Consider the following 27004-nt stretch of genomic DNA (forward strand, 5'->3'; position numbering starts at 1 on the left):
GAAGGAGTGATTAAGGTTCAAATAGCACCTTTGGGCTCGGAGAACCTGATTATTATTAATGATTGTTTCTTTGGTTGTGGCAACGTGCTGTACAATAACACCAAGTGCAGCGCATGTTTATTCCGGGTTGAATAAATCTGAACTCCCCAAATGCAGAGTTGATCAAACCCTCTCCTGACGTGGGCCTGCATAAGGCATGACCCAGAAAACCTTTCCCAAGTTCTGTAGGTACCCATGAGCTGGGTGTGGCTGGATAGAATCATAGGATCACAGAATGGCTTGGGTTGGAAGAGACCTCAAAAACTATCTAGTTCCAGCCCCCATGCTGTGGGCAGGGTTAAGAGTGCATACCAGTAGTGCATCCCAACCCCACATCATTCCATCAGAAGAGAGGTGGCCAGCAGGGACAGAGAAGTTGTGGATGCCCCGTCCATCCCTGGAGGTGTTCAAGGCCGGGTTGGATGGGGCCCTGGGCAGCCTGGGCTGGTATTAAATGTGGAGGTTGGTAGCCCTGCCTGCAGCAAGGGGTTGGAGATTCATGATCCTTGGGGTCACTTCCAACCCAAGCCATTCTATGGTTCTATGATTCTATGATTCTTTGACCATACCCAACAGCTCCACAGCCACCATGGGCAAGGCTGTGGAGAACATATGGCCATAGACCTCAGAAACCAGAGGGATCAAAACACACCTCACTAATTAATGGTTTAAAAAGCCTAGCATTATTATCTGTGCTTTATTAGAGATTTACACAAGTCAAATAATTTGCAAAGTAGGCACTTTGAATACATGCTACAGAATAGAAAAAGGGCACAAACCACTTCTACTTTGTAAGGCTGAGCTATTTTTCAGAGCCTGCAGGAGAGCAGAAGACTTCAGTGTCCAGCTGGGTCACAAGAGAGGGCAGGTGGGAGTTGGCTGTGATGGAAGATAAAAGCCTTCAGATGAGACATTTAAAAGGGGATGTGAGGAAATTGAGGGTCTAAAAGAAAAGAAGAGAGATCCTACAGCGAACAAAGGAAGATGAGGATGATATTTCACATTCACACATCTGTTCAGAAAATACTGCATGAAGAAGGTGGGCAGATTAATAGACACGAGCCTCCTAAATATGATGTGGCCCTTGAGGCTTTGTGGGTGGCTGTCACAGGAAAGTTGAGTGTGAGAGATCTGCATCACATGGGACAGATGGCACTGCCCTTGGCACAAGTAGGAAATTCCCACCAAGAAACATCTTTGGAAGAGAGGGGAGTTGTCCCATTTCAGGCACACAGCTCAACCCTGCCTTGGTGACAGTGGAGTGGCAGCATCCAGGGGATGAGGAGCACAGCGATTCCCCCGATATGGATCCATGGATAAAGAGCAGATGTGAGGCTTCCTGCCAAAGTGCCTTTCCCAGCTCCAGCGATAGCAACACCCCAAACAACAGCATGGCCACGTAGGGAAGGTTGATGTTACACTACTGCTGTCATGCTGCTAATGACACTACCAAGGCTACCAGCTCAACACAGACCAGGAATGTCACCAAAAGGGTCTGCAGCACTTTGCCAGTCCATTGTAGCAGGTACCAACGGATCTCTTGAAGAAAGGACACAGCAAGAATGAACACTTGCCCTTCATCTTCCGACACGTGACAGTGTCTGACTCTGCAATGGAGGAAAAGAACCTGTGAGACTCTTCCATTGGACTTCCAAGCTTGAAGAAATCTGTTCCCCATGCTACCAGCTCAGCCTGCAGGTAGCACGGGTCAGTTCAGCAAGAGGAATGTGAACCCACTGTTGAGTTTTGCTGCAATGCCTGAAAGAATCCATGCAGATTGTGAGATTCTTACCCCCTAACCCTGAAAGTGCCAACTGGAGTTTGCCTACTCAGCACTCGTCTACCAGACCCAACACCAAGCATCACATCAATGTGTTACAAGATCATTCTTCATTTACAGAACATAAAAAACTTCCCAAACATAAAAAATGACCTTTGATTATATTTACACTTACCTGGAGCAGCCTGGGGTACTGCCAGGAGAACAAGAAGCAGGAGGAATATGCCCGTGGCTTTGGCTGACATTGCCATGTCACCCTGAAGCTGCTGAGACCAAGAGGAAGGAATGAACCTCTCTTTATAAAGTTTTGTTGAATGTGATCACCAGGAATGTACCAATCTTACAAATAACAGGTTTGAAGGATGTGTGTTGTAACCTCTAATTACAATTCCTGAGTGGATGCATGGCACAACATGCTCCACCCCAACAAGCCTGCAAAAATGGGGCAGACATCCCATGCCACTCCATCCCATGTTATGCCATCCCATGCCAGCCCATGCCATGCCATGTGCAGAGGTGATTTCACCACTGTCTGTATTTAGTTTCATTGGAGATGTGAGTGGCTTTTTAGCATAACAAAAGGAAAAATAGTCTGTAGGCCATACACCACTTTTTTCATTCAGGGGATGCTTAAATGCCAGCCCTGGAGGATGCAAAGTTCTTCCATGGTTGGTAAAAATTAGTGCTGGAGACAGAGGTCCCAGTTACATTCCTAAAATTAGAGCTTGGCTCCCCAGCCAGCAGCACATCCCCAAGCACACAGATTTGGGTCACTGTTCATATGCAAGTATCAAAAGGGAAGCATAGGGCATGGAGAGACAGGCATTACACACTGGGTATCTATAGATAGACCTCTGGAAACAGAGTTGGATGACAGACTGCTGCTTAAACCAGCAGAATCCAGGCTTAATTCCAAGGGTTGCCAAGGAACTTGCTAAAGTTTAAAAAAAAAAAAAAAAAAAAAAACAGAAAAATGGGTTAAAGCCCCCAAACATGTTCATATGGGATGGGATGGGATGGGATGGGATGGGATGGGATGGGATGGGATGGGATGGGATGGGATGGGATGGGATGGGATAACTCCTGACAGCCCAGTGGATCCGCTGAGTGGATGCTTCGGGAGCATCCCGCATGATTTTCCAAAACCACTCACAAATGTGTGGACGCTATTTGGACTTCATTAGCAGCCATCTCTTCTGACGGAGAGGAGGAAAAATAACGCAACAACTAATCTGTGGCAGCACCGCACTGCGTGCCCCGGCTGCCACCTAGTGCTCAGTCCCGCGGGGACAAGAGGGGACATCGGGATGCGCCAACCATCCCCTTGGCCCACGCGGGGCCCCAAAAAGCCTGCGAAAAGCAAGCAGCGTGACGTAACGACCCCGCGGCGGGGCGGGGGGAGGCATCTGGGGAGGTGCTCCCGTGTTTCCTCCTCCTCTTCCTCCTCCTCTTCCTCCTCCTCCTCCTGCTGCGCGCAGGATGCGCGGGTTTTGCCCGGCGCTCTGCTTGGCGTTGCTGGCGGCGGAACGCGGAGCGCGTGAGTGAGCGCGCAGCGTGCGCGGGAGTTGCGCGGGGAGAAAGGAGAGAGCGCTGCGCCTCCATGCTCGCATCACCCCTAGCCTGGACCCCTCTGCTCGCCCCTCCTTTACTCCCTAAACGAGGGGTTTCAGGATCTGAGCAGACTCTAGCTATATTCTCCTCACGAAAAAAGAGAAAGCACTGAAAATGTTGAATTTTTTTCTTAAATTTGAAGCTGGGCGCGCTTTATCTGAACCCACCTTTAGCCGTGTCCCTGGGAAGTGACGGCTGTGCTGCTGCTGACAAGCCTAAGGAGCTGGCAGCCCAAGATAAGAGTGGGACACAGGCTGTGAACTTTTGGGGAAGTAGTGGGTTGCATTTTTAGGTGTGTGTAGCATCCCCAGCACTGCCTCCCTCTTATTTTCCAGAGCTCTGCACCATCATCCATTACCTTTCCCATGGGCATCTTGGCTGGTTTTGTGGGACCATCACCTGCCTGGTACCTGGCTACGTGGCTCAACTCCTCAGCATCCTCTGGTTGAAGGCAGACGGACAGCCACCAGGCTGTAGGGTCCTGGTCCTCCACATCCTACAGTTTGGCCTCTGGAAGCGGTGAGAGATTCACCCCACAGTCCATCTAGCCTCCCTAATCCTGCCCAAAATGGTGTGGACATCCCATCCCATGCCATCCCAACCCACGCCATTCCATGTAATCCCATCCTATGCCATCCCAACAAATGCATTGCCACCCAGTTCCATTCCATGTCACGACATCCCATGCCATGCAATCTCATCCCATTCTGTCCCTTCCCATCCTATGCCATTCTATCACATGCCATCCCGTGCTATTCCATTCCATTCCATTCCATTCCATTCCATTCCATTCCATTCCATTCCATCTCATGCCATGCCATGCCATGCCATCTCATCTCATCTCATCCCATGCCGTTCCATCTCATTCCATGCCGTCTCATCTCATGCTATGCCATCCCATGCCATGCCATCCCATCCCATCCCATCCCATCCCATCTCAACATCCCATTCCATCCCATTTCATCATCTCATCCCACACCATGCCATCCCATCTCAACTCATCATTCCATGCCATGCCATGCCATGCCATGCCATCCCATTCCATCTCAATATCCCATTCCATGCCATTCCATCTCATTCCATGCCATTCCATCTCATTCCATGCCATCTCATGCCATGCCATCTCATCCAATGCCATCCCATCCCATCTCAACATCCCATCCTATCCATCTCATATCGTCCCATCCCATGCCATCTTATCTCATCCGATGCCATCCCAACCCATTCCATCCCAACCCATCCTGCTGATTCTTGCAGATACTGGGATATTTTGTGGATGGAGGTGAAGGCAAACAGCAATGAAGGTACTGAGAAGATGCTGATGTGGCATGCAGACGTGTGTGTGCTGCGGCTCCTGGAAGCCCTGCTGCAGAGTCTGCCTCACCTCCTGCTGCAAGTGTATGTTGTCATGGTCAGTGAGCCATCCAGCCTCATCCCTGGTGAGTCTTTGGGCTATGCATGGATTTTCACAGCTGGCACAGTCATGCCTTGGTTGAGTTTGAACCAAACATATGTTCCCTAGGTTCATCCCACAATGTGCTGTTGTACTGAGCAGTTAGTGTTTGGGGTTGCTTCATGGAAAAAGTGAATTTTCAGATCAGTTTTCCAGAGGGAGAGGTTGGGGTGTAAGCAAGGTCATGCTCACTGGTTGGTGTTAGGCTCTGGTAGGACAGGAGATGGAGTTCAGTATTTGGGTGGGGAGATTTGGATAGGGAGAAGTTAGGGTAATATGGTTAGGTTGTGGTTGGACTTGATGATCTTTAAGGTCTTTTCCAACCTGAACAATTCTATGATTCTGTATCAATGCAAGCGTGCAAAGGAGACTCAATCTGGCAGGAATGAGTTGAAACCCTCCATCTGGCAGGACCCTCTGTCTAGCTTGCATGGGTACTGTGCTATAGATAGCTCCCGAGAGCTCAGCTAGGATCCTACAAGACAATCAGGCATCCTTCGAGCACTCAGAACTTTCCCTGTCCCCATATAGCTGTCAGTGCTGGGCTGTCCCTGCTGTCCCTCTCCTGGGCTTTGGTCTCCTACAGCCGCTCCTGCTGCCTGCTGAGACCTGGCCACGTGTGCCTGCCGGCCACAGCCCTGCTCTGCCTGCTGCTCTGGAGGATGGGGATGCTGACAAGCAGAGTCCTGGCCCTGGTGCTTTTTACCAAGCTCTATTCCTGCTGGGTTCTGGCTGTGGCAGGTAAGAGCAGCACTCATTGTCCTTTCACCCCATCCCGTGGCCAGCCGTGGGGATGCTCCCACTGACCCCAAGTCACTTGTATCTTTTTTGTGCCATCCCCTTGCAGGCACCCACTGGGTGCTGATGTCCTTCTGGCTGGTGGCCCTGCAGAGTGACATCGTGGCCCAGCCCTGCCACTGGAGGCTGTTCAACGTCCTGTTGGGAGCCGTGTACATCTTCTGCTACATCAACGTCCAGTCTGGTCCCTCCAAGCACCGCATGGCTGTGTTCTACGTGGTGAGTACCTAGGATGTGGCTCTGGGCAGCCTGGTCTGCTGGTTGGCTACCCTGCACATAGCTGGGGGGTTGAAACTAGATGATCATTGTGGTCCTTTTCAACCCAGGCCATTCTATGATTCTATGAATATCTATATTGCAAGATACAACATACATCATCGGGAGCTGGAAACAGGGTGGTTTGCATCATCAGAAGCATATTGGAGGATGTAACAATGGCTCTCTGCCCTGTAGGTAATGCTGATGGAGAACATGCTCCTGCTGCTGCTGGCCACTGAGTTCCTGCAGGCAGAGATGGGGCACAGCCTACGTGTGAGCTGGGCTGCCATGGCGGGGGCTGCCCTCGGTGAGAGCTGCTGCAGTCTGCTGGGCTGCATGTTTGGAGAGCAGCTTTGGCAAATTCCCATCGTGTTTGCTTTATTTCTTCAAGAGTTTATTGGTTATCCAATACTGAGGTTCACGGGTGTAAGTAAGAAAGTGTTGTAATATCAGAGTGGTGAGGTTGGGAACAACCTCCCAGCAGCAAAGGTGGGAAAGAAGTGTCTGATGAGATCCTTAAAAGCGATGATGGTGGGGGTTTGGGATTTGAGAAGGACCCATCCCATCTCTCACACACACACACAGGCTCCTGAATTGGGTGCGGAGGCATTCGTGGAGCTGACATCCAGTGGGAATGGGAGGTTGCTATGAAACTGGTCCTGCAGGAGGAACAGAGGGTGCCTTGAAGTGAGATGTGGATGTGGTTGGAGGACCAACACACCGCAAAGTATTGCTGCCCAGCAGTATCTTGCCAAGGAGAAACCTGCTCCTTCCTGCACACCTCACTGAATGCAGCTAGGATTCATCCCTTGATGCTTTCCTGCTCTTTTTGCAGGTGTTGCAGCCATGGTGGTTTATTACAGCCTGCTCCATCCCAAATCCTCCAGGATCAGGCAGGGCATCCTGGAGAACTCCAGCTGTGCTGCTGGCAATGATCAGGCTGCTGGGAATAGCTCCTGCATGGGGCGGAGCTGGGGAATTTCAGGAGATGGAGAATCCTTGCCTGCAGAAAGGACCACAATAACTCCCAAAACTGGGAACAGCTCATCAGTCTTCCAGCTCGGAGGGCGTTCGGAGGATGGATGGACAAATCACCACCATTGGCTGCTGGTGAAGCTGGCCTTGAAGACTGGAGACGTGTCGAAGATCAACGCAGCTTTCGGGGATGCTGGTGTGGGAGAGCTTTACCCTGATGGGTGGGAGATGGGAACAGCCCAACCTGGGGCTGAGCCTTCCCTCCCCACCATGGAAATCGTTCCTCAGGGCTTTGGATTGGGTCTAGTAGAGGAGAAGACGAGGGTGGTGAGGAATGGAGGAGGCAGCAAACATGAAGTCAGTGCTGGAAGGGACAGAGGAGGGCAGGAGGCTGCTGGCCACCCTGCCATCCCTTCACCTCACAGCTCCTCTGCATCCCTACCTGAGGGCTCCTCGGTGTACTTCAGTGCCAACACAGGTGGCATCACCTCTCCTGGTGCAGTGATGGTGACAGCAGCCTCCACTGCCCTGCTGCAAGGGGACAGCGAAGCCTGCTCTTCCCCAGGATGCCTGGCAGGAGGAGGGGGAAGAGGAGAAGATTTATCCCTTGAGACAGCAAGCATCAGCCCCATCCTGGGCTCTTGTGCCCACAGGCACCTGCAGAGTGACTGCGGGGTGGCAGGTCCCCCCGAGGAGCTGTGTGTGGGGACAGAAGGAGCCCTTCTGGGGTGGCATCACCTGCAGGACACCCACCCCTGTGGAACACAGGGGGTTGTCGGCCTGAAGAGCAAGCTGAGGCCACCACGCTTCACCTCCACCCCCAAAGCTGACTCCAAATGTTCCCAGCGAGGACTGAGGGATGTGGGAGAGGGGAAGGATGTGTCTGGGATGGTGGAGTGACCCTACGTTGTCACCGTGGAACAGAACTGGGGTGGCTGCTTTGCTCAATGAGATGCAATAGGGATGTTCATGCTGACCTCAAAGGCTGTCCCTGTGTGCCCATGTGATCCTTTGTCACCAGGAGGTCTCCTCCCCTCCTGGCACTGCTTCTTCTCTTTCTTCTGGAGAGCCTTAGTGGATGGAAGGGCTGAAAAGCCTGGGTTTAGGTATTTATTATGTTTATTTAACCCTATGGGCAGTTGGAGCATCCTGCCTTTCCTGCATAGGTAATGATGTTGGGAAAGGTGGCCTTTAACAATCATAGAATCAGAGGATCATCTGAGCTGGAAAGGATCCTTAAAGGTCATCTAATCCACCTCCAAATGCCCAGAGAAGCTGCTGCCCAAAGCAGGAGCTGCTCATGACAAACAGGCACCTAAACTAGAAACATGATGGGTTTTATTCCCATATGTTTACTTTGGGGTAGAGCAAGCCCTGCATTAAGGCTCAGCAGTGCTTGATCAATTCTTCTCCCTCCACAGAGAGCTTGACCAATTGCTGGGACAGCACCAGAGCCCAATTGCTCTACATATGACAGGTGACAACCTCAGGACATTGAATTACAGCCATGAGCCAGTTCTGCTGGTTTCCCCATGGCTGTGGGGATTGAGAACTGCTGGGCACTGCCTGTTGAGGAAAAGCCTCCAAAAGGATGGGCATAGAACCATAGAATGGTTTGGGTTAGAAGGGACATTTAAGATCATCCAGTTCCAACCCCCTGCTATAGGCAGGGACACCTCCCTCTAGACCAGGTTGCTCACAGCCCCACCCAGCCTGGCCTTGAATGCCTCCAAGATGGGAACATCCAGAACCTCACCAGTTCCAGTGTCTCACCAGTCTCCCAGTAAAGAATTTCTCCCTGATGTCCATTCTAAATCCGCCCTCTTTCAGTTTAAAGCCTTTTCCCCTCGTCCTGTCGTGGTGTGAGGAGTGGTTAAACAGAGCTGCCAAGCTGAGCTCGCTTGCTGCTCAGAAGGGCCCCAGCCAGACGTGTTCCATCAGGCTGAGCTGTGCTCTGGAAACCCGGTTGGGCTGTTTGGGGCTGCAGCTGCCTTCCAACGTGACAACAGCTCCCTACCTCCACCCCAGCACAGCTGTATTTTGCTTTGCTCTGCAGGGAGGAAGCAGTTGCAGCAGCTTTTCCTGAGCCCCCCTCGCTGCGCGCATCGCACGGAAGGCAGCCGAGCTGTCAGAGCACTCCTGAAGTTTTGATGTAGTTTGTTTTTCTTATCTTTGACACTATAGAATTGCTGCTTTAAGAAAACAAACCGGGTTTTGCCGTGTCTGTGTGTTGTGCAGGGGTGCTCAGCGCCTGGCCATCAGCACGCAGCCCCCGGGGGTTACAGTTGGAGATGTGGGACCTGGCTCCCCTGCTGCCTAACTCCAGATCATAGAATCACAGAATGGCCTGGGTTGAAAAGGATCTCATCCAGTTCCAACCCCCTGCTATGTGCAGGGTCACCAACCAGCAGACCAGGCTGCCCAGAGCCACATCCAGCCTGGCCTTGAATGCCTGCAGGGATGGGGCATCCACAGCCTCCTTGGGCAACCTGTGCAGCTGCAGCTGTTCCTCCCCATCTCCTCTGGGGAGGAAGCACAAGGCGTCCCATTAACCTGGTGCACACCCACAGCTTTCTCAAGCAGATAGAAGAAATCGACCTGGGGTTTCCCCCCCAACAGCTCCCCGCTCATCAGCCACCAGAGGGAGGTGGTGCTCAATGCTGCCGGAGCGCACAGGCCGTGCGCCCATCCCACACCCAGACCGTGGGACGGGGTCGGGAGTTGTGGGACTGCTAAGAGCTGCAGTACCTCCAGTGGGAACGGGTGAGGGCGAAATGGGAGGCTTTGGGATGCTGGAGGTGGCTGATGCTGTGCACAGTGAGTGCCTGGGTGGATAGTGATAGGACAAGGGGGAATGGTTTTAAACTGAGGCAGGAGAGATTTAGGTTGGATATTAGGAGGAAGTTTTTCACCCAGAGGGTGGTGAGGCACTGGAACAGGTTGCCCAAGGAGGTTGTGGATGCCCCATCCCTGCAGGCATTCAAGGCCAGGCTGGATGTGGCTCTGGGCAGCCTGGGCTGCTGGTTGGTGACCCTGCACATAGCAGGGGGTTGGAACTGGATGAGCACTGTGCTCCTTTTCAACCCAGGCCATTCTGATTCTGTGATTCCATCCCACCACGCTCAGCCTATGGTTCTCCTATGTTCCCACCTGCCCTGGAATAAAGATTTCTGCTCATTTGCTTCCGATGTCCAAGTTGTTGTCAAGAAAACCCCCTGCAGCACTGCAGAGAGGCAGAAGGGACCTCAGCTGTGCTGAGCCATGGCAGGAACACGGAGTGGGAGCCGAAGGCCAGGCTGGACAATGAAGGGAGTGACTGGAGCTGCCCAGAACGGGCTGTGCTGATCTGGAAGAAGGAGCAGGAACGAAACCTCCGTCCCTCCCGGCAATAACAATGCCCAGGCTGACATGCAGGTGCAGGGCTGGCACCATCCCCCACAGGTTTGCTGGTTTGGGTGTACCCCATTCCATCCCTGGAGGCATTCAAGGCCAGGCTGGATGTGGCTCTGGGCAGCCTGGGCTGCTGGTTGGCGACCTGCACATAGCAGGGGGTTGGAACTGGATGAGCACTGTGCTCCTTTTCAACCCAGGCCATTCTAGGATTCTATGATCCAATGTGGGTCCGTGCTGCTCGTGGCCGTGTTTGGGCTGGGAGAACATCAAGGGAGTGGCATTATAGCCTAGGAGCTGTTGGCTGCTTGTTTTTTGTCGTTTTCTTTCCCGAGCTGCGACTTCATGCCGCAGTTCCTCCTTTTGGCGGTGCAGCCCCGCGCTCCCCCCGCACCCAGCCGCGGAGTCGGGGCAGCTCGACGGCCACGCGTGGGGCCGGGAGCCGCGGAGGTGGGGCCGGGGAGGACCGGGGAGGACCGAGGAGGACCGGGGAGGGGCGGCGCCTGCGCGGGGCGGCCGCGGAGCTCCGCGAAGTTGTGCGGGGCCCGGGGAAGTTTGCGGCGGGGCGGGTGGCTCCCGAGTCGCTCCCGGTCCCGCAGCGTTGCCGGGCGCGGCCATGGCTTTCCGGCGACGGGCCAAGAGCCACCCGCTCTTCAGCCAGGAGTTCCTCATCCACAACCACGCCGACATCGGTTTCTGCCTGGTGCTCAGCGTGCTCATCGCTCTCATGTTCGAGGTGAGGACCACCACCCTTCCCCCCCCACCCCTAGTCCTCCCCGCTGTCCCCCCTTTCCCTGCCCCACGCGTGTCCGATCCGTTCGTGCCCTGCCCCATTGGCTCCGCCCACCGAGGACAGCCCCGCCACCACCCGCCTGCCCGCGACCCCCTGTCCTTCCCACCCCGATGTGATCCCCTTCGGTGTGGGTCCCCTCTGTGCACCCCATTGTGGACGGGGTGTCCCAATGGCCCCCCTAGAGATGAGCAGCTCTGGGGGGGCTGTGGGGCACACCCCCTCCATCCTGGGGCACCAGATCCCCTCCATCCTTTGGGATGGGGTCCCTCCATTCTCGGGGCAACAGAGCCATTCCATCCTTTGGGATGGGGTCCCTCCATTCTTGGGGCACTAGATCTCCTCCATCCTTTGGGATGAGGTCCCTCCATTCCTGGGGCATCAGATCCCCTCCATCCTTTGGGATGGTGTCCCTCCATTCTTGGGGCACCAGAGCCCTTCCATCCTTTGGTATGGTGTCCCTCCATTCTTGGGGCACCAGAGCCCTTCCATCCTTTGGGATGGAGTCCCTCCATTCCTGGGGTTCCCTCCATTCTTGGGGTACCGATGCCTTTTGTCCTTGGGGTAACCAGTCTCTTCCACCCTTGGGGTGCCAAGTGCCGTCCCATTCAGTCACCATCACTCTCAACATTGGGGTCCCCCCTTCGCTGAAATTCCCATAAGGATCCCAACTTATGTGCTGGCTTTAGGGGCGAGCCATCCTTTTGCCTCCCCCAACCCTTCTGGGGTTCACCAGATGCAAAAGAGCCTCAAGCTGGGGGAATGCACACAAATCTTGGTTCTCCTGTATGTGCCCCCAGATCTGCCACCGCTGCTGGGGATGGGGAATCGCTCACCCACCCCACATGGAGAGTAATGCACTGGGAGGGAAAGGAAAAACCAAGCCCTGGTTCGTATTTTCCCCCACTGGAAGTGTATTTTTGGGGCTTTTTCTCAACGCCATTCCCTTTTCCAGATGTTTTCTCCTTGGGATGAGCACCGGAGGTCCCTCTATGACAAATCATCCCCCCTCCCTGATTCTTCCATGGGAAACTCAGTTGTGGTTGAGCAGTGCTGGGAACGCTCTCCCTTCTCCGGCGCCGTCCCTCTCAGCTTCAGTTCTTTCTTTTTTTTTAATTGGAATTTATTTATTTATTTCTTTATTTATACATTTCCTCTTTCGGGGAGGAGACAGGAGGAGGGACGGAGGCCTCAAGGAGCGCTTTTTCCTCCCTCTCCAGTTCTCCCCGACGTGGAGGCACATCGGGTGGCTGCCGGCCTCTTCTCCGCAGCCTAACAGGACCCCCCCCCCACACACACACACACACACATACACCATCCCCGCCCAAACCCTCCCCTTCTGCCCAGTGCCACGTTTCAAAGCAAATCCAGTCGGGAAAGGGGTGGCCGGGGGGCCTGGCGGAGGAGGAAAGGCTCCTTCTGCAGCAAATCGCAGCCGGAGGAAATCCATTTCCTTCGTACCCTCCCGATGGCAGCACACCCCCCCCACCCTCCCCCTTTTTTTTTTTTTTTCTTTTTTTTTTTCTTTTTCGCTTTTAATCCCTTCTTTTTCCGCACCGATGGAGCGAACAGCTCACGGGGCACGGAACCCATGGGTTGCATCGCGTGGGTTTAAGCCACAGCTTCACTGAGTGCAGCGCTCTGTCCCGAAACTGCATGCAAACAATGTGAGTTTCGTTGCCGTGCTTTAAAAGAAAAGCAATCTGGTGAGGTTGCATCTCTGGAGGTTCCCATCTGCAGCTGCATTTTTCGGACACAGCGCTTGTAGGACGTGGGGTTTCGGTGGCCGCAGTGCTGTGAAGGAGCTGAGCCCCCCATGGGGCTGGGGCGGAGCTGGGGGTTGAGGAAAGATCTCTTCTTCTTTTATTTCCATAGCTTTTAATTCAATCTCCTGCTTGTGCTGATTGCTGGCAGGGTCCTCATCCAGAGTGGCTGTGTTGGGTAGCATCCATCATCATCTTCCCCATAGCAGAGGGCTTGGGATGCCTCTTTTGATCCTCACTTCTTTATCTTGCTCATTTTCAGCCTTCCCTCTGGGGTCCTGTGCCCGTTGCTGTCATCCCATTGTGCTTTTTTTGGTGCCAGCTTGGACATTTCATAGAATCATAGAATCACAGAATGGCCTGGGTTGCAAAGGACCTCAAACATCATCCAGTTCCAACCCCCTGCTGTGTGCAGGTCGCCAACCAGCAGCCCAGGCTGCCCAGAGCCACATCCAGCCTGGCCTTGGATGCCTGCAGGGATGGGGCATCCACAGCCTCCTTGGGCAACCTGTTCCAGTGCCTCACTACCCTCTGGCTGAAAAACGTCCTCCTAATATCCAACCTAAACCTCCCCTGTCTCTATTTCAAACCATTCCCCCTTGTCCTATCCCTATCCACCTTCGTAAACAGCCGTTCCCCCTCCAGTTTATAAGCTCCCTTCTGACATTTCTGCCTTTGGATGCCTTCTCAATCCAATGCCTGGATGTCCTCCCCATCCTCCTCCTCCTCCTCGCTGGGTTCCCACCTTCCCCATGCGGAAGCAGCCCAGTGCTGCTCACAATAGGGCCGTTTCCTGCAGGGGAAGGCTCTGTAAATGGGATTTTTAACCTTTTCCCAGGCAGCCCCACTCCAGGCAACACGGGCAATGAAGGTGACATTCATCGGCTGCTGAGCATCTCCCACTTCAGAGCATATGTCCCAATGGATGGGGGTCACTGATGTGGCATTGAGGAACGTGGGCAGTGGGTGGGAGTGGCTTGGGTTGATCTTGGGGAACTTGGTGATCATAGAATCATAGAATGGCCTGGGTTGAAAAGGACCACACATCTCATGCAGTTCCAATCCCCTGCTATGTGCAGGGTCACCAACCAGCAGACCAGGCTGCCCAGAGCCACAATCAGTCTGGGGTGGCTGTTTCCATGGCTGATGGGTGGTTTCCAACCATAATGATTTAATGACATGAAATCCTTCTGGAGCATCTCTTCGGTTCACAGCTTCAACCTATCTCAATGGGTTGACAGCAGAAGCAGCCCGGGAGTTGTTTTGCAGCAGGGATTGGGTACTGGTGGTGATATGGGGACACAATGCTGCTTACTGCCCTTTCCTCTTTGGGTGCTGTGTGCATCCTCATAGAGGAAACATGAGTTGTGGGGGCATTCCCCTAAAAGGAGCCATCCCAAAAGAGCCATCCTCGCCTTCCCACCCAGCCCAAAGCCTCCATGACACAAAACCCTCCCAGATGTGAGTGCAGTGGTGCCCCTTTTTTGGGACAGCCAAGGTCAGGCTGGATGGGCTCTGAGCACTGATGGAGCTGTGGGTGACCCTGTTCAGTGCAGGGAGTGGGACAGATGGCCTTTAAGTGTCCCTTCCAACTCAAACCATTCTGTGATTCTGTTATTCCATGACTCCATGGCTTTTGCTGCACAGGGTGCATGCAGTCACTGTCTCCACCAAAGCCCAGTGTATAAAGTTTAATTTTTTATTTTTTTTATTTTTTTTTTCACCAAAACCAGCTGAAGTTTGGAAACACAAAGCAGCTGCTCTCCATCTGACTTTGCATATCTTATTTTCGCTGTTTGGCAGAAGAATGAAAACCAAGCTGGGCTTGGCTGAGCCTGCAGCTGCCCACCTTGCTCATACCCACATTGGGGAGCACAGGATGGGGTCGGGCAGCATTTGTGCAAGTTAAATCTGGGGGAGATCGTGTTGTTTTGATGGTTTACTTAATACCTGAGCTGGAAGGGCTACCCATCTGTGGGTTGTGAGTGGGGATTTGTGCAGGATTGACTTTTCCATGCTGCCGTGGTGCCCTGCTGTGGGGTGAGCCCTGTGGAGGCAGAGGGGCTGCGCTGCCCTTGGAGGAGAGCTTTTGGGAAAGGCCGCTGTTTACTTTCCAAAGCTCTGGTCCAAAGTTTGGCCTTTGGTTTACATATAGAGCCTGTGTCAATGCCTACCGTGGATCAACACGGCTTTCTTTCAGCAAACACTGCGGCTGGTGGAAGGGAGAAAAGAAAAAAAAAAAGAAAAACAACGGAGAAAAGTCTTCTGACAGCATTTTATCTGTAATTAGAGTTGTTTTTTAAGCACTGGAAATATTTTCCCAGCTTGGGCTGCTGCAGCTCCCCCAGCCTCCCCCACCAGTTCTGCAGTGATCAGAGGTTGTGAGAACTGGGGCTGCTTGGCCCAGAGCTGGGGGGTCTCAGGGGGTCTCACTGCAGCCATAAATCCTCAAAGGAGATGCAAGGGGATGGGGCTCTGCTCTATGGAGCCCGGGGCAGTCCAGGGATACGGGGCACAGCCTGGAGCCCTTGAGCTGCCATCAGCAGCACTGCTATGCTGGGCAGTGCTGGAGCCCTGGCACAGGGAGCAGAGAGCAGTGGGGGATGCTCACTGGGGGTTTTCCAAAGCCACCTGGATGTGGTGGAGCATAAAGCACTTCCTATATGGTATCTTGTGCCTTGCAGGCAAATCTCACTCCCCTTGTAGAATTGCAGTATCAAGATCTTATTTCAGTATGAACACAGTGAGTGTCTTCCTGCTGCAGGTCTTGTGCCTCTGAATAATCCTCGACTCACCAGCTTCTTCTTTCTGTGGCCTATCCACAAGCTGCTTAATGGGAGCTTAGAAGTGTCTGCTTCCTGAGCCAAGGAACCCTCGCTTCTGCCTTCATAGGATCATTTAGATTGGAAAGACCAGTAAGATCATTAAGTCCAACCATCAGGAAGATGTCAAGGGAGGTTGAGGTTGGATGCTAGGAAACATTTCTTCTCTGAAAGAGCAGTGATGCAGTGGCACAGCTGCCAAGAGAGATGGTGGGGTCACCATCCATGGAGGTGTTCCAGAGCCATGGGGATGTGGCACTGAAGGACGTGGTCAGTGGGCATAGTGGGCTTGGACTGGGTGATCTTGGAGGTCTTTTCCAACCTGAATGATTCAAGGATTGAAGAATGGAGGGATGTCCTGGTTGCCGTGTCCCTGCTGGTTCGCACCATCCATTGTGTGCTCCATCTCATGGAGTTGCTGCTCTGGAAGCTGCCACTCTGCCTGTCCAAAGCTGTGTTTGAGCCTTTAGAAAGCCTGAGGGCCATCTCCATAAGCCACAGATGCAGCTCTGGTGATGCACCCCAGCCTCTCTGGCTGGTTCCAAGACTTCATCCTGGAGATGGTGCTTCTGGTTGTGCTGTATTCCAGGATGAAGTAACCTTGCTTTCTTTGCCAGCAGGGCTTACAAGAGCCAGGAGCATCTCCTTAAGCCAGCCAGGCAATGCACTTTTTCCATAACCGCCCCAAATTCTGCCTCATGTCTCCCTCTCCTTGGGCACTGTGCTCCTCACTTCTCTGTTCCTCCATCAGCAGAGCCCAGCAGCATTTTGGCATTGGGGCAGCTGCATCAGCCCCTTGCTCAATGCTCTTAGGAACAGGATGGGAGCGCTTGGCAAAGCCCTTGTGTTTTCTCCCCCAGTAACTACGTCCTGCAAGACATGAAGCAATCCTTCCAGCTGGGTTTTTAATAGTTCTCAGCTCTTAAACAGTTGCAGCTATGTCTGTGAAGCTGTCTGTCAGCTGTGGCACTGTTGGGGTTGGTTGTGTGAGAGGCTGGAGGCTTTTGAAGCCCTTTGGCTGGAAGTAAAACCCTGCCTGTATGCAGGCTTGGACACAGACAAGGGCATGGTCAGAGGCTGATGTTTGGTTTTGGGATGTGCCAGTCTTGGAGCTTCTTTGGGGTACAGGGATGGGATGCTCAGCTCTGCTGCAGCAGCACAGAGCCTTCTGCTTGGGTGCTGGTGTTCCCTCCCTTCAATTAAAAGCAACAATGAAGAATGAAGAATGAACCCTTCTTGGCAGAGGATCCAGTGTCTCATGTCTGGAGTTTTATTTTCTTTGATTCATTCTGGGGAGTAGAATGGATGGGTCTGAGGGATGATTGTAATTAACACAGTACGTAACGCTGCAGAGCTTGGTGGGACCACAGCAGTGGCTGGGTAACACTTGGGGTGGATGGGTGCTGCTGAAGGGTGCTGCTGAAGGGTGCTGCTCGTCCTCCAGGAGCAGCTTCCCCACCAGGCTTTGCTGGCTTTTCCAGATTTCTTCTTCTTTTATCCTCCTCCTTCCCAAATACCTGGTCCCATTGGAAAGTCTCCTTCCCATACTGATTCCTACACACTTCCCATCTGCCCATCTCACATCCCCTTTCCCAGCACAGTAAAAGTTGGCAGAGGAATGAATTTAGCAATTAAATTTGCTTTATGCCCCCTTTGTGTGTCTTTGACAGGTTACAGCCAAGACTGCCTTCCTCTTCATCTTACCTCAGTATAACATCAGTGTGCCTACCACAGGTAAGAGATGCTGCTGCTCTGGGGAATAATCACCCCAAATCCTTGCTGCCGGCTGCCATGGCCTCACCTCCCAGTGATGGGTCTTCAAATGTGAGAAATGTGGGGAAAAGAGAGTTTGCTTGTGTTTTGGCTGCTCATTCCTACCTCCCAGCCACAGTCAGGGCTGTGAGCATGGTGTGGAGGCAAAAAAAGTGGTTTGGGTAAAGGATGGGGCTCAGCATGGGGCATACACTTGGAACACACAAAGCCTGGCCTGGCAGCAGGATGGTGTGGCTTATTGAAAGGCATTGAGCATTCCTCCAGTTGAAGAGAAGGGTGCAACAAAAATAGGATGAGGCAGACGCAGAGAAGATGGAAGGGCAGCCCACTAAGTCATGGCTGAAGGATTCACTCTGCTCCCAAATTGAATTGTGGTCTGTGTTCCCCTACAGCACAGTCCAGACAACTTCCTCTCCTGTGCCTGAAGTGATTTACTCGTCTTTAGCCTTGCAATTTTATCATATACTGTGGCTGTAAACCCTGGTAGAGGCATAGCTCAACCTCTGGTTTTGTACAACGCCCAGCACATAGAGACCAGGTCATGCGTATCTTCACACCAACTGTCTTCATAAACCCTATTCTAACCTTACTAGGATACTTCCAGTCTTAAAGAGAAATATGGGCTGAAGCTTTATTGAGGGTAAAGAGGGTTGGTGACAGATCAGATAGTGAGGACTGGGGCAAGGGGAAGCAACAGCTTGGCAGGGCCTGACCTTCACATTGCAATGCTTTCTGCAGCTCTCCCCAAATCTACTTCTTGCCCATAAACTGCAAGACTGCAGATAGATACCGAAATGCAAACTGTGGGAGTACTTTGGGTACTGCTAGGTCTCCCATTGCTCTGGAATTACAGGCTTCCCATGAGTACTATTTCTCATCCTCTAGCCCCGTGCTGCTTTCTTAGATCTCTTTATAGCACAATACACCTGTGTTCAGGCAGCTAAGTCCTGCTCCCGAGTGTCACCTCTGTTGAGGTGTGTGACAACTAAGAAGCTGTCCCCACACTGCCAGTGACCTAACTCAGGCTGAAGACCATTTTTACAGGGCTTCTTTCCAGCCGTGTCGCCACTGGCAAAGTCTTGACCTCTCTCTACCTCCAAAATGCATGTTCCCATTCAAGCTATGTTGGTTATAGCCACCTCAAGGCTTCAAGTGAGCCATAAGCCTTGAAAATCATTGGCATTGAGAGGTCTTACCCACAATTTGGTCTCTTTGCAGATGGGGAGCTGGTCCAATATCACTACGGTCTGAAAGATCTGGTCACCATCCTCTTCTACATCTTCATTGCCATCATCCTGCATGCAGTGGTGCAGGAATACGCCCTGGACGTGAGTGCAGTTTGGTGTCTTGAGTAGATGGAGTGTCTCAAGTACCATGGATGGGACAGAGTCCTGCTGCAATTAAATGTGGCTCTGGTGTGGTCCAGAGACTGGGGTGGCCACGTGTAAGCTGTCATCTTTGGGCGATGCTTAGGACAGGGAGGAAGAAGAGAAAGGAGAGTTGCTGACCTCGTGGCTCACATTTTCTTTTCCTTTCTCCTTTCCCTCTGCTTCATCCCAGAAAATCAACAGGCGTCTCCATCTCTCCAAAGTCAAACACAGCAAGTTCAATGAGTCAGGGCAACTGGTCGTCTTCCACCTCACCTCTTTGATTTGGTGCTTGTACGTTGTGGTGACGGTAAGACATAGGGCTAGCTGCACTTCGGGTTTCCTTGGGGGGAATTTTGGGTTTCTGGTGAAGAAAAACCTCAATGAAAGCAAAGAATCCCCCATCAGCCCTTGAGCAGACTGTTCTGTGCCCACACTGCACAGAACAGGTCATCCTTTGCATCCCTTGCCCCTCCCCTGGACTTTCAGGATTCATGCCAATTAAAAAAAAAGACTTGGGGCAGTGAGGGCACAGGTGATGGTGACAACTGGCCTCAGGCAGGATGAATTTTCCATGCAAAAATCTCTTTGCAAAACCCAGTGCAGATCCCTGTGGCAGGAGCTGTGCAAATGCGGAACAAGAAGGGAGCTCCTGTAATCTCTGTGAGTGCAGGGGAATGCAGGCGGGTGGAAAATTAAACTATGTGATGCATATTTAATTGATTTTGTAGGCGTTTTTTGTTCCTCTTTCTCCTCAGAAGTATTCCTTTTTGCTAAGTGATACTTGGGCTGGAAATGCCAGTTGGGAAAAGCCTCCCAGCCCATGCACATGGTTTCTTGCAGGTGCATTACTGATATCTCATCCCAGTGTTTCCAGAGCATCCTCCTTGCATTGCCCAAACCCCGAAACATCCTGTCCCGCAGCTCAGGGCCTTTTGTGCAACCACAAACGCAGCTTTTGTTACCCAAACATGAGGATGTCATGAAACTAGAGACGTGGGAACACGTCTGAGCTTGGAGAGCTCAGTCCTGGCTCAGGCAGGGGACCTTAACCTTGCCTCATTGTAACCGCGTGCTGCCTTGTTCCTCTATCTGAAGACTTGCATCTCTTTTTCAGGAAGGATACATATCAAACCCCCAGAGTTTGTGGGAAAACTACCCGCATGTTTATCTTCCGTAAGCACTCACATTTTGTTCTCGGGCTGACTGCTTCCTTCCCCCATGCCATTTTCCATGTGGCTGAGAGCAGGCTGCTGGCAGCACAGAGCCCTTTGCATGCAGCAAGATCGTGGTCAGGGGTGGGCATCTCCTTTGAGGCTTTGGGGAGGGTGTTCTTGAAGGGCTTTTTCATGGTTTAGTTATTCATCACTTTGGGTAGTTGCTTTGCTCTTCATTTTCCATGGTAGAAACGAAGAAGAGGGGATAATTCTCCCTTCTTGGGGTTTTGCAAGAGTGAGATTTGTGGGGATGTGGAGACCACAGCACAAACACGTGGATGAAGCCCAACTCGGCTAAATGTAGTCCCCTAAATCTAATGGCATCAGAGCAGTGAGGGGATTGCTTGGGGCCACAGGAGCCCACAGTGCCCAAGGCTCGCTCCACAGCTCATCTCTGCCTTCAGCTTCCAGGTGAAGTTCTTCTACCTGTGTCAGCTGGCCTACTGGCTGCACGCGTTGCCAGAGCTCTACTTCCAGAAAGTTCGCAAGGTGAGAGATGTCCAAGGGCTCCAGGTTCCTTGGGGCTTTGAGATTTGGGGGGGGAGAAGGCAAAGGTGAGGTATTAACACTGCTTTCTGCCCTGCCAGGAGGACATCCCACGCCAACTGCAGTGCATTGCGCTCTACCTGGTGCACATCGCCGGCGCGTACCTCCTCAAGTGAGTCGTCTATCTCTGTGTTTTGAGCTGGGGCTTTTGCAGGGTTTTTCATCCCCAAATTCTTTGTCTGGGGCTGAGAATCCGGGGGGATAAAGTAAATAGCGTGAAAGTTGACCTCCTAGCTGTAGGATGGTAGAAGAGCTGTCTTTGTGAGTGATAAACTACTGGTTTGTTGCTTTGATGTTTTGGGGTCAGGGATTTCACCGTTGCGATCTGATTGTCTGCTGCTGTGGAGTTATCCAGCTTTGGGCTGGTGCTTACTGCACCTTAGGGATGGAACATTTTGGATATGAAGGACCAAAGCTGACCAGCCTGGTGATGCTTTTTTCTTCTTTTCCTTCCTTCTAGTTTAACCCGCTTGGGGCTGATCCTCTTGCTGTTGCAGTATTTAGCTGAGTTCTTCTTCCACATGGCCCGACTGGTCTACTTCACAGATGAGAACAACGAGAAGCTGTAAGTGGGCGAGCTGGCCGTGGCATTCCATCTCCAGTGCCCTCTGGGCGTTTACTGTCACCTTGCAGCTCAACACTGGGGGACACTGAGAGTGCAGCACACAGTGTATCTCCAGAAGAAGTTGGGTTGAGGTTAGGGTCGGGAGAGTTGGGAGCATTGGAGCATCTCCAGGTCAGGAAGGGGAGATGTGCTAGGGGAGATGTCTACAAAGTGCTTCTGCACCATGGTGCATGCTTGCAGTGTGACCTTCTGCTGAGAATGGGGCGCTTCATATGGCCATGGGGCCTAGAGGCTGCTCCTGTCCACATCTCTGCTTGACTTCCATCAGGTTTAACGTCTGGGCTGTTATCTTTGTGGTCACCAAGCTCTTCACCCTAACCCTCTACATTTTGGTCATTGGCTTTGGTCTGCCACGCGTGGAGAACCAGGCCCTGGAGCCAGAGAAAGGGAATCTCTTCAGCTTTCTCTTCAACCATATCCTTTTCAGGTAGGAATGTCCTGCGCCATATCTGTTCCCTCTTTGCATCCTTTCCTGTGAATATCTTGTGAAAATATTTCCCTCGTATTTGTTGAAGGAAGTAACCAGTTACAAAGGATGAACTGAAGCAGACACCTTAGGGAAAGACATGCGTGTTCTCCCTTGTGGACCCATAACTGTGTATTGATGTGGTCAATGAAAAAGGAGTTTTTCCATCTGCTTGTATGTGTTTGGATGCCTGTTAACATGGGAAGCAGGGGATGGGATGGGCTCCCTGGCTGTGGTGTTTTGGGCAGTGCTGATTGAGATGATCCTTATAGCTCTCTACAACTCCCTGAAAGGAGGCTGTGGCGAGATGGGGGTGGGTCTCTTCTCCCAGGTAACAGTGATGGGATGAGAGGTGATGGCCTCAAGTTGTGCCAGGGGAGGTTCAGGATGGATGTTAGGAAACCATCTAGGGGAACCAGGCCACTGGTTTGGGGTGAAGGCCAGGCCGATGGTGGCCTGGCTCCTCTCTTCTCAGCCTTGCCTCTTCTCCACCCCTGCCAGAATGAGTGTGCTGCTGTTGGTGTGCCTCTTCCAGGCCTCGGTGATGTGGCGCTTCATCCACTTCCAGCTGCGGCGCTGGCGGGAATACTGGCACGAGCAGAGCAGCCGGAAGCGGGCCGCAGCCTGCGCCAAGCAGCCAGCCAAGCCGCTCAAGAGAGACTCGGGTGAGCAGGGAGCGCTGGGAAACAGGCTGCCCAGAGAGCTGTGGGTGCCCCATCCCCGCAGTGTCCGAAGGCAGGCTGGATGGGGCTGTGGGCAGCCTGGGCTGTGGGAGGTGTTCCTTTCCATGGCCCATGGATGAGCTTCAAGATCTCTTCCAACTCAAACCATTCTATAATGATATATAGAATGTATATCAGTATGTGATTCTGGCCCATGCAGGATGACGTGGGTGAGGTTTTTCTTTCTCTGTCCCCAGGTTACCATGAAAATGGAGTGGTGAAAGCGGAGAACGGCACCTCGCCGCGAACCAAGAAGCTGAAATCACCCTAGAAGAAAGGCCTCGGCTCCTGGGGAGGAGGGTGAGGTGCCAGGACTGAGGGCAGCCCTTCCTCCCAGTCCTCACAAGGTTCTTGAGCAGCTTGGGAGCAGGTCGTCTGCCCGAGGTGTCTCACTCTCCTCCCTTTCTTTCTTACTTTCTTGAACCATTTGCAATAAAACCAAAAAAGTCCCTTTCCCCTGCTCCTTTCCCCTGTAGGAGCCTTTTCCAAGCCTCCAGGTTTTGCCTTCCTCTGTTTCACCGTAAATCAGTGTGCAATTTTATTATTTTTTTTTCTATTTTAGTGTTTGGTTATTTTGGATTTTTGTTACAAATGCGTTGTAGATGGTTCCGAAATCTTTTTTTGCTCCTACAGCTTGTTTCTCCCCTCTCTCTGTGTTGATTCCCCCCATCCCCTGGTTCAGGGCCGTGGCAGTTTGAAGGCTCCATGTGTCAGCTATGGGAACGGGCTCCAGGGGAAAAGTACAGGGACTCTGAGACCCATGAGGTGCTCATGGCTGATGGTTTCCCCTCCTGGGGCGCTCCAGCCAGCACTCAGCACATGTTGCATGATGTCAATGCTGCAAATAGGGACTAGTGTCTGAGGGAGGAACCTCTCCTGGGTCTTGTCTCTCTCTGGTTGAGTGGGGTTCCTCCAGCTCCTGGCTTCGAGTTAATTTTGGTGATCTAGGAAGCAGAGAAGGGAGACAAGTTCCCTCTTCCTATAGGACCCACACCCTTAGCCTTTGCTTGCCCCAGCTTTTCTGGTACAGCTGGGTCCTCTTTATCCTCTGGACTGCCCTGTAGTTTTCTGCACCCCCCAGCACTGAGAGCTGGGCTCAGGGCTCTGCAGCTCATCATGCCTTGTTGTGGGGCAGTGACATCCTCAGGTCAAGGTGAATCCTTGAGCCCTACCCCACTCTGAGCCCTGGCTTGGCTCCTGTCAGCCTCCTGTGCCTCAGACCTGGTGTGCTCGTGGCTCATCACCACCTCCAGATGAGCGAAGTGGCTGCTGCAAAGGGTTTTCCATTAATGGGACTGTGCCCCTTGTGCTTAGCCATCCTCATTCCTACCATGACAGTCCAGCTGTGCCATCTGCAGCCACGAGTTTCTCTTTCTTTCCGTAGGATACACAGCTTGTATCCACCCAAGGTGCTATCAAATGTAGGGTTTCTTCCAAAAACCCTAGCCCCTTCATCCCTTTCTGAGCTGTGAATGAGATGACAGGAAGGAAGCCAAGGGCTGTGAAGAGTAGCTTGTACATTAGGAAAGGCCTGTGAGGCATAGCTGTTGGCAAATGGAGTTGTCTTAAATCTACCTCAGAGGCCGTCTTTTGCTACAGACCACTCTCTCTCTTGCACCTCCCTGACCTGAGGTCTGGGGGAAGCCCAGGTCCCACTGGCTTGCTCCCCTTTGCTGGTGGGCAGCACCTCCTGCCCAGGGTTTTCACAGGTCAGTGCGCTTTCTTGGGGTCTGTGCACCAGTTTGGATTTGGCTGATGGGTGCTTCTCACCCCATAGCTCTTTTCTGGGGTGCTTTCTGTAGCCAGGCTTTGCTGTTGGTGCCTCTTGTGCAGCAAAGTCAGCAGTAGATTCTGGTGTGTGAGGTCAAGGAGAGCTCGGCCAGTCGGCCACTCTTCAATGTGCAAGGCAGGATGGAAGCCCACCTTTCTTATGGGTGATAGGATCTGTGGTCTCATGGCATGTCACTTGCTCAGCCCCTCCAGGCATGATTCTAGCTTGGGCTTTTTGCAGTGAGGCTGGCACAGTTGTCTTTTGTATCTTTTGTCTTTTGGAGAATGAGAGACAGTTGATTGTCTGCCACTCTTTGAATGGTGTTGCTTTTTCCTCCCTCTTTTTGTCGATGTCCTTTCTCCCTTCCTCCTTTCCTTGCAGAGCCTCAGCTAATGCTGGGCACAGGAGGGAGAAAATGTGTAGGGACATGAGTACAGTTGGTCAGATTCCACTTGTTCCTCTGTTCCCGTGACCTCTGAGTGTCAAACAAAATGTCAGCAGGAGTCTGGAAGAAGGTCCCCCTTTTTGAGGGGAAGCGAGGAAGGAGGCTTTGAATTGAGCGCCTCCCAACAGCTGAGGATTGGCTCTGTTAACAGATGACACATACAATCCCCTCAGAAACTGGCTGCTGAATAATTCCTCTTCCTGCCTGCTTCGCTTCAGGCAGCTTTTCCTCTTGCACAATCCTGTGTCTTCATAGAGTAGCTAATTATGCGTTGTATCCCAAGTGCCTTATGTTGTCGTGTAGCATCTCGTATGCTTGATCTGTGTACTATAGCAGCAGCTGAACGCCCTTTCTCCTTACGACATATGTACAACATATGCTACATTTATGGTTTTTTTTGGTTTAGATTTTTTTTTTCTTTTTTTTTTTTTTTTGTCTTTTGATAGAGCTACCAGTAAAAGGGACAGTTTGTTTTGGAAATATTTCCATGTTTTCTTTCTGTTTGTTGTTTGTTTTTTTTTTCTTAAGCCCAGAGATGATGTTCTTTTTTGCCCTCCTCTGTCTTTAATCCTCTGAAATCTTCGTCCTTCTCCTGTTATGCCAAAGCATGGCATGACTTCTGTTGGTTATTTAGTCCTGAGCCTTTGCTATAAGGCAATGCGAAGTCTCATCCTCAAGGTTTCCAATCTGCTCCCCGTTGGAGGGGCCGCCCTGAGCTGCTTCTGTCTCTGGCTTTTAGTGCAAACACCATCTCTGCAGTAACTGCTTTTATGTCCACGGCATTCCTCAGCAGACCAAGCCTTCTTTTCAGCCCAAAGAACTTTCACTGCAAACAGTTAGTGGTCAGTCTTCCCTTGACTGCTTTGTGTGCAAAGATGCTGAGAGTCCTCTGTCATTGAGTGGATGCTCTTCTTGCATCCCATCCTGTCAAGTCCCCCTGTCATCTGCAAAAAAAAAAAAAGCCACAGCCACACCAACAAACCCAACCCGAAGCAAGAGCTGTTGTCTGCCACAGTGCAGAAACTGAGAGACTATGCAAGTTCCGACTTTGTGTAATTATTGCTTGCTCTGTGCCCTTCCTGTGGGCTTGAGGCTGATTCTGCCATCTGTGACTATTACCAACGTAAGGTCAGGGACTGAGTAGTCTGTGATTTTTAGTGTGCAGTGTGATGTTCTCCTGTCCTAGTCTAGAAACCTTTGAAATACTGGCAGTAGTTCTCTCTTTTTGTTGCAGAGAGTTCAGGGATGGGCTTGGGAAGAGAAGAGGGTTGAAGAAGAACAGATGTAGCATTTCACATATAATTTTTAAGTGACTCTTACTTTGTGGGGCATTACAGTTATGTTGTTTTGTTTTTTTTTTGTTTAGGATTTTTCTTACTCATGTTTGGGTTAGTGGTAAAGACAAGTTCCGGTTCCTCTGTAGGACCCCTTACCCTTATCTTGTTGTTTTAAGATGTATTTCTGATATGCTTCCCTTTCAGAGGGGAGGACTACCCTAGGATCCTCCTCTGACCCCCAAGTTATTCCCAAGGCCTGTAGGTACCCCAGCATTGCTGCAGTGCATGGGGATTTGCAGCAACAGCTGCTTCTTACTTTGGATGAAGTTTTGGTAGATGGACCCTGACATGCACCAACAGTAGGTGGAGATTTTGGGGTCTGATTTACAGCCTTCCTGGAAGCTTTGTGAGTAGATGGTTTGTTTGGCAGGCTTTGTACTCAAACTGTGAAGTTTGTTACGTAGCCTCGGGGCTGTGGGTGGGAGTTCTTCTGGCAGAGAGGAAGGATGGCTGTTATGAAAGCCAGGTGGAGGCAGGTAGCTTTCCTTCAGGTATGTTGAATTCCATGGACCAAAACTTCAGCAAAAGGAACTCGAGGAAAATTTTTCTTCTCCCATATTGCAAAGTTTTGAATTTTGGAGAAGGGTGGTGGGGAAGTGACAGTCTCCAATATTTTATCCATATCTCATTTGTTTCATTCTTCCTGTCACGTAAATTTTTTTTTGTACGGTTTATGTTCGTTGTCGTTTATTGTTCAATGACTTTTGTGATAAACTCAACAGAAGTATTTTCTGAAATAAATAAATAAAAGGCATAGATTCTTCCATTACTGCTGCTTGCTGACGCTTTACCATGCTGCTAAGTTAAGAGAGCAGGCTGGGATGGTTGTGCTCCTCTCCCTCCTGCCACGCTAGATGTGTCCATAACTTTGGTCCTCATATTCCCCATAGCTGGGGCTCATATTCTTGAATTTCCCATGCCTACAGCATGGGCAGCTGCTTCTGATTTAGTCATCAGTGGCTGCCTCGCTTGCTGGGAGTGGAGGATATGGGCATTTGTAGGATATGATTCATTTGATGTGGTTTAGGTGCATAGTTTCTAGTGAGCTCGATTGTA

General features: G+C 51.7%; 3 protein-coding genes across 4 annotated transcripts; 2 read left to right on the forward strand and 1 right to left on the reverse strand.

The window, feature by feature from the left end:
* Window positions 1-249: 249 nt before the first annotated feature.
* On the reverse strand, window positions 250-3225 carry DEFB1 (defensin beta 1). Of its 2 annotated transcripts, none has more exons than XM_031552683.2 (3): window positions 3155-3225; window positions 1995-2083; window positions 250-1646 (listed from the first exon to the last, which is right to left on the reverse strand). In XM_031552683.2, exons 1-3 carry the CDS (start codon window positions 3223-3225, stop codon window positions 1522-1524), a joined length of 285 nt encoding a protein of 94 aa, XP_031408543.2. In that variant the 3' UTR covers window positions 250-1521. The 2 variants fall into 2 exon arrangements, with proteins under 2 accessions (XP_031408543.2, XP_085074463.1); XM_085218337.1 differs by lacking the exon at window positions 3155-3225 and adding an exon at window positions 2973-3097 and having other exon boundaries at window positions 1995-2082.
* Window positions 3226-3241: 16 nt separating this feature from the next.
* XKR5 (XK related 5) lies at window positions 3242-7897 on the forward strand. The gene is made up of 7 exons (XM_010708170.4): window positions 3242-3356; window positions 3766-3949; window positions 4688-4869; window positions 5415-5624; window positions 5731-5900; window positions 6135-6246; window positions 6775-7897. The coding sequence occupies exons 1-7, from the start codon at window positions 3299-3301 to the stop codon at window positions 7812-7814; spliced, it is 1956 nt and encodes a 651-aa protein (XP_010706472.2). The 5' UTR covers window positions 3242-3298; the 3' UTR covers window positions 7815-7897.
* Window positions 7898-10775: 2878 nt separating this feature from the next.
* TRAM2 (translocation associated membrane protein 2) lies at window positions 10776-26717 on the forward strand. The gene is made up of 11 exons (XM_085218338.1): window positions 10776-11040; window positions 17350-17413; window positions 18671-18780; window positions 19013-19129; window positions 19937-19995; window positions 20441-20525; window positions 20624-20694; window positions 21043-21147; window positions 21476-21634; window positions 22175-22338; window positions 22593-26717. The coding sequence occupies exons 1-11, from the start codon at window positions 10921-10923 to the stop codon at window positions 22664-22666; spliced, it is 1128 nt and encodes a 375-aa protein (XP_085074464.1). The 5' UTR covers window positions 10776-10920; the 3' UTR covers window positions 22667-26717.
* The last annotated feature ends 287 nt before the right edge of the window (window positions 26718-27004 follow it).

Source organism: Meleagris gallopavo, chromosome 2 (genome assembly GCF_905368555.1).
Source record: "Meleagris gallopavo chromosome 2, MGAL_WU_HG_1.1, whole genome shotgun sequence".
Taxonomy (NCBI): Eukaryota; Metazoa; Chordata; class Aves; order Galliformes; family Phasianidae; genus Meleagris; species Meleagris gallopavo.